The 12,162-nt window shown below is 43.2% G+C and overlaps 1 protein-coding gene across 2 annotated transcripts in view; it reads right to left on the bottom strand.

Moving 5' to 3' along the window:
- Nucleotides 1-12,162, bottom strand: part of su(f) (cleavage stimulation factor subunit su(f)) — an 84,084-nt gene that overhangs the window by 45,419 nt on the left and 26,503 nt on the right. For both annotated transcript variants that reach the window (XM_075674333.1, XM_075674335.1), the window contains exon 4: nt 2,138-2,170. In XM_075674333.1, the coding sequence (XP_075530448.1) occupies nt 2,138-2,170 (33 nt within the window). The remainder of the gene's footprint in view (nt 1-2,137; nt 2,171-12,162) is intronic.

The following is a 12,162-nucleotide window of genomic DNA, read 5'->3' as shown; positions in this document are numbered from 1 at the left end:
TCCTCTATCGTATAGATCTTCTGTATAGCTGCACTTGGCCACCATCCATCATTTAGTCCCAAGGAAGGAAAGCCAAGTTGGGATCAGAATATCGGGTTTCATAAATCCCACTTTCTTGTTTGGAGACATGAACTTGTTCACAACTTGCTTGCATTCTTTTCAACGTGTGAATGGGCTTACCGCTACTGCCCCACCCCTTCCGCACTCCTCGGGGATGAAAATCAGTAAGCAGCCGGAGCTCTATTCAGGCTCCTTCATGGTCCCTCAATATCACCAACCTATTAGTGTCATTCCCCCTTTATTTGAAATATCCTAACATAGGTGATTCCTTCTCATTATTCCAGCATCTTCATTAAGTCAAAGGAGTACCACATGCTATGTTCCCTCCCTCAAATTTTAAGTTTTTTTTTTTCACTGCATTCATTCAGCCAAGTTTATACCCTGAACAGAGCATACGAATGCTTTCACTCCATATTCCCCACATGCAACTTGCAAGCTTGGCTCTGGCCACTTAAGATGGCATCCTTAATAAAGCTTGGCCAAAGCTTCTGCACTGAAGGTGTCTGAAGTTAATAGAAGCCAGAGACATTACACTAGTGGTGCTAACCGGGACGCTTTCAATTCTGCTATTGTGAATTTCTGAGCTAATTCATGGCCAACAGCAACAAAATTTCCCTTTGGCTAATTTGGTAATAAAGTGGTGGTATATACTACTGACACAATCTTTGCAATCCTGCATAAATGGTAATTTTCTTAATTTTCCTATTAGCAGCCTTTAAATAGTGCCTAAGCAGACGACACAAGCAGATGAAGGTGGCTGGCAGCTATAATGCAAGTCTCAGCAGACCACCTCTGAGATTTTTCAGCGTGCCGCAGGCAGTGCCTAATCTCCGGAGTCACATTGAGCTACCATGCAACCCCAGTTATGCATCACTGCCCACCCAAGGCGTTTTCTTTAGTTTCAGGATCAAAAATGCCTACTTCTGCTAGCTCTTCACGACGCATCCACTTGTTTCCAAAGCGCAAAATTTTGCATGGAGGCCACTCTGTATCAACATTATGTGAATCTAGGCTTTTAACACGGCACAAAATTTTGCTGCAGTTGGTCTTTAAAGAGGGCATAGCTGCTGCGTGAGCCAATCAGAACTGAGGTCATGAATCTGACAATATAGCATGTTTTTTTCTTTATTGTTACAGAGGTGATGCATGATTTTTGTGCAACACATTAATCCCTGCTCAGATACCACCGGAGAGAAGTCTGTGCTCTGAAGTGCCTCTGATAGTTCTGCAGCCCACTCTTAAAGAGGACCTGGGATCAGTATTCCAGCAACCAATTACAGCTAAACGTTGATAAGAAAACCTGGAGAATAACTTTTTATCAATAGATGGCCACGTAACATGTTACATTAAGAACTTTTTTTTCTCCCATGAAGTAGACGAAATATTGAAAGTTATGTTGGCTTGAATAATAACTAGGCATTTTCCTAAAAAAGGTACAAAAAAGCAACACTATATCAATTTAGACGAGTGAAATATTCCTTCGAAACTCTATTTTCATAAGTCTGCCTATAAAGAACAGTCAATCACCAGTGAAAATAAATTGAAGGCAAAGGCCAAACTTCTGTCAGTGCTAGTACGTCAGAACGATATTGCGGATTTCGAAGTATTTTCTCTTATTTCGCTTTTGCGAAGGAAAAGTTCTTGAGAACCAAGTCTTCGGTTTCCCCAAAATGCAATGTAGTGCTTATTTAACAATGAACAATTAACTACAGACAGACAGACGCTGTCACAATCCGTGACCTCATCACAAGCTGGTGCGAAAATTTCATGATGGCACCGTCACACATCTGCTGTTTTTGCTGCTTTACCTTGCCACCTCTCATGGTAAGAGTGGTTGTTTTGCTGTTGCGGAAGTACAATTCATTAATGCAGCTTAGTATTACTCTTTCGTGAGCCCTCAAGAGTGGATCACAGTGCATCAAGGGCTTGAATTTGACAAGCTAAGGACCATACGCAGCCTCCAGTGATGTTGATGGTACACTAGCCCATATGGGCAACCACTAGTGTATGGGTAACCATATGGGTAACCACTAGTGTGACCAGAGTAGTCATGGTGAGTGACGAAGTGGCAACCTACCTTTTCAACTCTCTCGAAATTTCTTGACTTCATCTGGAGATGTTTCAGGGATGAAAAGGAACACAAGGCAGCAGAAATTACACAGCAAGAACAAGAAAAAAAAAGGTTGAGACATTGTAGCAGCTCTCTCCATAAGCTGCAAAATAAACACCGGTGGGCCCAAGTGCCATGCCAGGAGATCAACTTCAATCAATGCCCAGGTGGACAGATAAAGATTAAAATCTGCATTGAAGCGTGCGGCAATGATGATAAAACTGATTAGCGGTATTCAGTTTGATGCACAACATGACAGGAAAAGTACAATGTGCACCTCTAAAACTATTTACTACTATGCCATCCACTATTCATGGAGTACAGTTTTGCTTCATACACAACTGTCATTCGATTAAAGCAGTAACTTACGGAAAATTTTGGTTAGCATTTTCCTTTCACTAATGGATCGTGTTCGCCTCATTCTATATGGCATGAAGCCCGAAATATTCATGAGCCCAAGGACCTAATTACATCACTGTTTTATGCTAACAATTCAAGACATGCGCCAAATGCAGCGTGGCTTTGAGTTTGAAGCAGGCCTCCTCATTACCACACAGCAGGCCTCTGTATGGTATCTTTGAAGCATGCTGCCTAATGCCTATCACTTGTCTTGGGTGGCACAAAAATAGACTTCCAATACTTTGTGGACATACTTCACACCTTAACAAATGTGAAGTAACATGTTCATAGAGACCATATGCTGCCTCCAGCAACTTGATTTGTTTACAATTCATGAGAAGACCCTTTCATATTTTGCCAAATGCTGCCCTGATAATTTTCTTCTTTTTGCTTGTCGTCGGGTGCAGGAAGCTTTTCACCTCAGTGGAAAAATTTAAACCAGGAATGATTAATGACGGACTGCATGCTCAAGGAATGGAGGCCTCCAATTATAGTAATAGTTGACAGCCACCTATTTGAGGGTGGGTCACGAAACCCAGTGAGAAAATGTTTGCTGTGCGCCAGAAGTCGTAAGGCACTGCCCGGGAGCCACACTAGCACAGGGATGTTTAAAATGTGTTCAGCAGCTGAGATAGAAGCTAACGAATGTTGCGAAGCCATGGTACTAGGAGGTGAGCTACCCTGTACACAGTATAACCTGCCTCCCACTGCCTCAACAGGTGACCATGACTGAACTTCCTCTCCTGCATTTCATTGAGAAGCCAAGGGATCACACGACGTTTACATCACGATTTTTGCCTCCATTCTTTATTTATTGTCTGGAGCCTTCCCAGACAAATTTTTGTAGGCTCCACATCGAAAAAGTCCTTTCTATTGCTGCTGGCTCTTTGTGCGCCGCGGGCATTACATCTCCCATGCAAAACACCATGGCTGCACTATAAAACTAGTTGGCACCCTTTAGAGTGCACCTTTGTCCCCCAACAATAATCGTTGCCTATCCTACACACCTGTGCTTTCTTTAATGCTGACTGCCCAGTACTTCTAGGTGACGAATGACATGTACACCCGACCTCAAAATATTACGGACCATGAAATCTGAGAAAAAGCTGAATATCTCGGCAACCTCACCACGCAGCATGGTATTTGCATTTCAGGCCTCAACTATAATATGCTAAAAACATTGTCGCATACAGTTTTACTGGCTGCTGCTACAGGCTGCTTTGGAATTAAAGGTTTTCTGAGATGCCGTGGTCCGTAAACTTTTGTGGCCGGGTGTACATTATTAGCATGACATAGCATTCCTGACAGGAAAATAGCAAGTGCGCTGTTTTCAAGAAAGGAAATGCAAGCAAGACATATGCCATTTGTTGTTGTGGGACAAAGATATGCCCTGGAGGATGTAAACTGTTTTTAGTGTGTACGACATCATCTGTGCTGTCAGGGAGAGTGGCTCCTTCGAGAAGAAGGGCACAGGGTATGTCCCTTCAGCTTTCAGCTGTTGTCGTGTCATCTATTGATATAATACATTTCAGCCAAGATCGTCGCAACATGATCAGTGCATCAAACTTTTCTGTTTTCAATTCCTAAACTTGGCAAGAGATGGTTAAAAAAAAGAAGCAGATAGAAAGTTATAGATGCAAGAGCAAGGTTGGGACAATTACCCATTGGCCTGATCCAAAGGCTTGTCTAATCTCATCTGCTGTTGTACAGCCTCTGCACTTTTTGGTTATTAAGTCTCATAATAGAATTTCATCCTTGTATATACTTCTGGGCTTGAATTTATTTGGTGGACATTCTGAGATGCTTGTTCTCCCTTTTTTTTTTTTTTTCGGTTCTAAAATGCAATCAGCTAGGTAAAATAATATAGACTGAGTTGACCTGCAATGAACACCAACTTCCCCGTCCTTTAAACAGGACGCAAGCTGCAGATGTATGGCTAAATATCAAGGTATCTGCAAGCCTTTTGAAAATGAGTTCATGGCAGAATGAGTCACTGGACTAAGAGCTTCATTCTCTGGAAGTAACCAAATAATAAAGTTTTCTACTACTACTGAGGAATTGATAGACTAGAACATTACACATGTAACATCCAGCCCTCCAAGTAATGCATACGAAGTGGTCGAATGTCACTGCCTGTGGCAGGCGACTTATTTCTTACCAAATAATTCGCCTTAAGAAAAAAGGTTGTTGAAGGGATCCTTCCTCAACCTTCCCAAAGACGTAAATTTCAATGTCATAGGGACTTTGAGGCTTAACAGCATAAACCTGTTTATTTGCTCTGGCCCACCTGCTTACACAGGGTATGCTAATGACACACCCTTGGGCAGGTGAAACCTGGCATGACACTTGTTACCCTTTGAATCTTTGTCCGGCTGTAAGGAAAAAAATGCATGCAAGTGACTTCCCAGAAGCATGCTTGCACATCTCCCCAAGAATGTTCAAGCCAACACTGGAGCAGGTGGTGGTAGTGGTACTAGTGTTGCAAGGCATATTGCACAAAGAAACACAAGAAAACAGTGAAACCATTTCTGAGCCATTCTTCAGCACAACATTCACCATGTCCCAATGTAAGCACAGCTGGCCAGCTTTCAAAGCAGGTGGCAGTACTTGTGCCATCTGCAACCCACTTCCAGCTTAGAAACTAAAACTGCCACGCAGTAATGAGTGCTTTCCCTCGGCATCTGATTCTCCCACGACTCAAAGACAATCCTATTTTTGGTTCGTAGACATCACCCTCCTGAGCTGCTAGCCAAACAGTTTCCCAATTTTGTGTGCAATGATGTCAAGTTACCATGGCCACACTTCATTAAATGTGTATACAACCATGTGAAAGCAAGTGAACTGACCGGAGTACTGCTCATACGAAAACCCCTTGCATGATGGCAGCATGCAAACATTTCGGCAATACAGCCTAAAGACTACTTTTGGCTCACAGATGCCATAATTTTGCGCAGAAACACTAGCGTTTTCTGAATTTTGTGTGAAGCAATGTCAAGTTAGCACTTGTGGAATGGTAAACTTGTCTCAACAACCGCTGTCCCAAATGGGAATCGACCATAACACTGTTCGTTGTGGTTCCATTTCATTTCATTTTATTTCCTTAAAGGCCATACAGTTACTACAGTTAATTGGCCCATACCAACAGCCCACAAATGTGGTCAAGTTAGCACTTGTGGAATGGTGAACTTATCTGGACAACCACTGTCCCAAATAGGGATCTACCATAACGCTATTCGTTGTGGTACTACGGTTAATTGGCCCATACCAATAGCCCACAATATCGGCACCCCAAAGCCTCCATAAATTAGTGTATAATTATATAGTGCCATCTGCAACAAACGTACACTGCTCAACAACCAAAACTAAAAAATGTCGACATGCTCTGATCCGCCCATCTAGAGCTATGTGACAGGTGTATTCAGCAGCTTTGCACTGATGGCCTGAATAAGATTACCAATGTGGGCAACAATGAGCAGCTCACAAGCTCCTCGTTATCTCCAAAGTCTCCAAAGGCTTTAAAACACTGCAGCAAATGCTTAGAGCTCAAATTATAGCATTTCACTTGAGGGATGTGCAGTTGGTGCCAGAAGTTCACAGGGCATAAGTTTTGCAAAAAAGGTGTATTCCTGCTTAAGTTTTTGACTGCAGCCAGTAATGCAGAACATGTGTTGGTTACACTTGATAGTCAAGACTGGAGACATAAATTCCTGACTGCATGCCTAGGATGCAGAGATATTCAGCTTCTTCCAAGAACTTGTGCCACTGAGCGTACATCAGAGCAGCACTCCCACTCACTCAGGACTGTAGCTCCCTATACAACAGTGCAGTTTTTTTACATGTTCACTGCAGCGTGGGTCACGGTAAAGTGGAGGCAGTTATTGCCACTGTGCAGATTTACGGGGATTTGATACAGTGCGCAAGCGATGTCTTTGCTAGAAATCAACGGCAAGGAAAAATATTCTTGTTGCTTCCGATTTGACATGTGACGCCATCTCTCTTCCCCTTGGGGAAGTTTGAAAGGAGGTTCTTCAGCAACTTTGTCTTGTGCTTAAAATGTGACAATTTACTTCGTAACATGAAGAGGGCACTTTCCCAAGTGCAAGTTCCAAAATTTTGCTCTACAACGAATGCTTGCCACACATAACTGTGTTGTCCCAGTACACAGCGATTAGAGACTATTGAATTGTACGATCGGCCCACCCGTATTTTGTTACTCTAGTAAACCAATAGCCATCTACTCTCTGCATTACATGACCTGTCCTTAGTCCAAATAAATATATTAGCTACCCCTGCCAGTAGTGCCATCTTCCTGTCCTTTAAAGGGACACTAAAGACAAACATATAAATTAGTCAAGAGCGGTAAAACCCATACTTCAAAACACCATTTTCATTAATTTTGCAGCAATAGGTTGATTATTATAAGGAGAAACAAAAATAAAAATTCAATTTTTATATACATATTTTTCTTTTCTTTTAGCCAAAAACCCAGTGATGGTGGGTTAGTGGGACGTCACAGATATCGTAGTAGCTCTTTGAATCTGGGTCACTGCAACTCCATAAGCTTCCCGAAGCTCGTCAAGCTCAGTCTTTAGCTCTCTTAGAATGCAAATAGTCCAGATTTATCAATCAATATTTAACTGGGCCCGAGCAGGCACCTTTAAAATCCAATACGCCATGGCCAACCGATGCGGCAAGTTCAAGGCAGCGCTACCGCTAGATTTTCGTTTTTGTGACGTTTCTTGCTTACCGAGCCACTTCTCAAGGTGTTTTTTTTTTTTTTGAGTATCGTAGAATGGCAATTTACTAATGCAGCTCAAATTACTTTTCGCTTCAGTGTGCCGCCAAAATTTGCGCATCATTTTTCAACGCTGATGCCATAGCGTTTCTTACTAAAGTTACTAGAGAGAACCCTGGCACTACAATCGTTAAGCTTGCATGGGAATGATAGCATATGGATTTGTCTGATTGTCATGCTTGCGACTTTATTTAGCACGCTTCATCTACCTTTATCAGCCAAACCTTTTGAGGCAATCCTACATTTCTAAATGCAGAAGGCAATAAGAATCCGCAGACATGCAGGAATATTTGCAATCTGTTGCAAGTGTAACACAATATTTTTCTTGAAAAATGAACAATTTGCAAAGTCATAATGGCCGTCTAATCCAGAAGGGCAAGATCTAGGAAAATCTATGTACTGCCCGTCACAATTCCTACGATGGCTAAACAGCCACGCCTGCTACTTCCATAGGACTGAGCACCAAAGTTACCTCTGGTAATTTATGTAAGGAACTGCATGGCTCAAGCAGTCTTTAGCATTTTTCGAAAGCTTTGTTATTATCCTCCAAGTTTTAGCACTGTAGGTTACCATGGGCAGAATGCAAATTACATGCTTTTCTTTCCAAAGGTATCACTACTCTGCCATTCACAGCTTATGAATGTCTGCCAGATGCACCCCAACCAATTTTCACTTGTCTGGCGACTTCTTCCTCAAGCTTCGGTAATACCCGGACCCTATGGCAACAGTAATCCCTCGCACAAAGAGCGGCAGAATACCGATTAAGGGCGTCAGGCAAGGAGACAATCTCTCCAATGTGATGCACCATATGTTCCCAAGAAGTATTCAAAAAAGTAAATTGTGGAGGGTCAGGTGCCAGGATTACAAATGCCCCAAAGCATCTTTTCTTGAAACTGAGGAACATGATGGGAACACATGCGGTGCCTTTCAAGGAATTTCCAATAAATTTCATAGAACATATCTAATACGCACAGAGATATTAGGAGCAAAGTGTCCCGTTCCTCCACTCCTTTTCGATTCATTTGCTCCTGCTCAGCAGGGGTCTGTAACGATGCTCCTTGCGTACTCCCCCCCCCCCCATTTCTGGCATTGAACTTATGATGACCTTTACTTGATGCCATTGCGAGCCCACAATGCTAAGGGAGGATGTGTATGCTCGTGTGCGGCTGTTACTAACTGCAAAAAGCTGGAGTTCCCATCTGGGACCTCTTACTAAATATTCATGAGCATCTTTCAAGATGGCTTACATAGCTGCATGAGAGCAACAAAACAGTAGCGAGTTGCTGGGCAGCATGTATTAAAAATTGCCACTGTGCTGGCAGATGTGAAAGTATGCCCGTGTACGCATAACTTGTCAAATACAACCAGCCAATGGCTGGCACCCATGGGCTTTCGAAATAAGTTGACACCAGCTGGCAGCTCAAACAGCGGAAACGAGAAGCCTTCTGTCCCAATAGAGGAAACTACTGGAGGGTGCTGCGGTTGTCAGTTACCATGGGAACGATGGTTAGTATATGCATTTGTCCAATCTTCATGCTTGTGGATTCGTTTAGTACACATTGGCCTTTATAATTTCGAAGTGATCCTATTTTTCCAAATGCAGAGAAGGTAACAAGTCTCAGAAGACATGCATAATCACAGCAAATTGTTGTATTTACAATGCAACAAACAGGTGGTCTTCAAAACCCGATGTCCAAGAAGTGTCTCCGGCTCCCGCAATCTCTTCCACTGCATGCAGCCAGCAAAATCATGGCCTTCAAGATCTGTATTTGTTACCCAGAGGGCGTCGTTGCCGTGGCGTGGGTTAGGACACCTTGTATCAAGACGTGGACTCTGGGCTCAAGCCCCCTCCAGGGTTTTCGAGGGGGGGGGCTAAGGCTCCCCCCCATCCCACTTAACATGTCATTACCAGAGTTTTGTCACCCATATCATTTGACATTTATTTTTACTTGCTCCGACCTTATCAACTCAAAATTTTATTGTGGCTAATAGCTTACTGCCTCATTGTTGCAGATCACAAATTTTAATACATACTTTGGCTTCATTTCTGCAAATCCTGACAATAGAACAAGCACTTTAGAAGTACCAGCGGCGGCTGCCTCATCTGTATTTTCTAACTTCAACATTGTTTTAAATTTCCACTGTAAACACCATAAACATACACAATATATTTCAATATACACACAGGACAAAGATTGTCATATTTTTGAAAGAGATAGAGGTAGCCAATTAAAAATTATTTCTATAGGCATGGATAGCTAAAGATATGGATTAGGGATGGAAACATCATCACTTGCATGCAAAGATCATAAGTATATAGAGGGCATTCCAATTAACTATCATGCACCGAGAATTTAAAAAAAAAGCAATGCGTTACTCGAAAAAAACCTAGTGCATGCTGTTTCCAGTACAGTGGAGTAGCTGCCAGTAACTTTTTTGTTACTGAGATTTAATTAGGTAATTGTAGTTAATTATGTAACTGGAGACATACTGTCATAATTATCAAAGTGTCAATGAGGCATTTGCAGGCACTGCCAAGGGATACCTACGAGCGGTGTTTTCAGCGACGCACTAATTGCATACTAATTTTTTCCGACTGATAAATAAACCTTGCAAAATATCGTAAATACCACATGAATGCGCTCCCACCCACATCATAAGGCAGCGCCCCCGAACAGGCTCCTTCCGAGTTAGCCAGAGCTAACTGAAGGAAATAAAGAAAAAAATCAGCGCTCAAGCACTGGTTAACCAGCGAAGCTGAAACATGCAGCCCTGGTGCTTATCACTGGGTTAATCCTGATGGTTCATTAAACGACGGCTTGGTAGGCTGCCGGATCCTCGGTACACAGTTGCTGCTTGCGCTCGGCTGCATGAGCCTCTTCTTGTGCCCGGGCTGCAGCATCAGGACAGAGCAGACAAGCTTGTTCCCTGTTCTGCTCGTGGCATTGCTGATAGAAAGCTGCCTGCTCCTCAGGAGTACATATGGCGCGTGGCCTACCCATTTCAGAGCCAAAGGAGGAGGAGGAGGAACTTTATTATTACAGAAGTCGTTGCGTGGTTTAGCCGGAGAGAAACTGCTGTGCGCCCGCTCGGCTGCGACAAAGAGCAACGACGTCACTACTGGTACAGCCAACTGCACACCTCTCTTTCGCTTTTATTCTTTCGTGCATGCGCATGGGGTTGCCGCCGGAGGAATTTTTGGTGTACAGGCGACTGGCGGACGGACGGACGAATAGGCTAGTCACATACAGCTTCACTGTAAAACATCGTGACCGCGCTATTGTTTTATCTGCCGCACTTCGGCCAAATAACATGTTGCGTTTGGTGTTAGTTGGAAACAAGCTGTGATAGCTGCTGTCTTAGCGTAGATAAAGTGCACAATTAGCTTTTTTATTTTTTTCCCCAAATTCTATCACAACAAAAGCAAATTGACGTTCGTGCAAAAGTTTAAAGGTGCACTTTGTTTCGTATCAGTCGCCATGTCTTTCACTAATGAGCAGAAGGAAAACATGAACTTTGCCTTGGGAGCTGCACATGGCAACAAGAGTAAGGCCGTAAATATATATATCAGTCATGAAAGTGTGGCGGTAGAGCAAACACATCAACTATCTCACAAATTATGAAAACCTGAGACAAATCGGCAGCTGCCAGAAACAGCGGCAGAGGACTCCATCTTCGAGTCCTAGCCTATGCACGGATGTTCTGGCATTTATGGCCTCAAACCCTTATGCTAGCATGCAGGGCGTGGCCGCCCAGGTATTAATTTTCAGGTCATCAGTTTGGAGGGTTCTAAACAATGGCCTTTCACCCGTACCACCTTAACCAGCACCAATGCTTGGAACATGGGGACTTGCAGATTTATCTAGATTTCCCAAATTGGGTCCTCACAGAAACCTACGAGTCACCAGACTTTTCAAGCAACATCATGTGCACAGATGAAGCCAATTTTCACAGAAACGGCCAGGTAAATTTGCATAATGCACACTCTTGGAGTGACTGCAATGCACACTGGGTAAAGCGCCATCGGCAACAGGCGGGGTGCAGAATTCACACCGGTGCTATAATCAGACCCATCTTCTTTGGTCACAGACTGACTGGACAGCATTACGTGGACGAAACCCTTGAAGAGTGGTGGATGAGTTTCTCAGCAAAGTCCCACTGTCACGTCTTCCACTTCTGTGGTATCAGCAAGATGGAGAACCAGCACATAGCAGCACGCCGAGCACAAAACTGGCTGAATGCGACTTTCATGCACAATAGATTGGAAGTCACGGGCCTGTAAATTGGCCGGCTAGGTCACCTGACCTCTCACCATTCAATTCAATTTCTTTGGGGTTATGTGAAAGATCATGTTTACATGATCGAGACGGACATCAGATTAGCTGAAGACGAGGATAACTGATGTCTGCCGTAGAATTCGAGCGTCCGTCATCAAGAAAACCACTGAAGATGTGATAAAGCAGACTCAGTGCTGCGTAGCTGCAGAAGACCTATTTGAACGTGTGCTTTAAGCAGCAGCTGGTGTTCAACGGCACTTACAAATTCAAAGATAATGAGGGCACACTGAAATCAGATGTATCTTTTTGCTTGTTTTTTGTGCAGGCATCCCGACTGCCAATTCGGCTAATTTAGAAGTGGTTATTTACTTTCTTGAATGAACACATCAGTTTTGCCTTTTCTCAACCCATGGGTCGCTTCCTGGTCTGTTTATTTCGCTTCTATTTTATGCCATGAACCTGTTTTTGCAGCACACATATACTCTCATGAAAACTAAAACTGTCACTTTAATTTGACTTTG

This window comes from Dermacentor variabilis, chromosome 11 (genome assembly GCF_050947875.1).
Source record: "Dermacentor variabilis isolate Ectoservices chromosome 11, ASM5094787v1, whole genome shotgun sequence".
Taxonomy (NCBI): domain Eukaryota; kingdom Metazoa; phylum Arthropoda; class Arachnida; order Ixodida; family Ixodidae; genus Dermacentor; species Dermacentor variabilis.
Note: the sequence above shows the minus strand (reverse complement) of the source record. Positions and strands in the feature narration are given on the sequence as shown.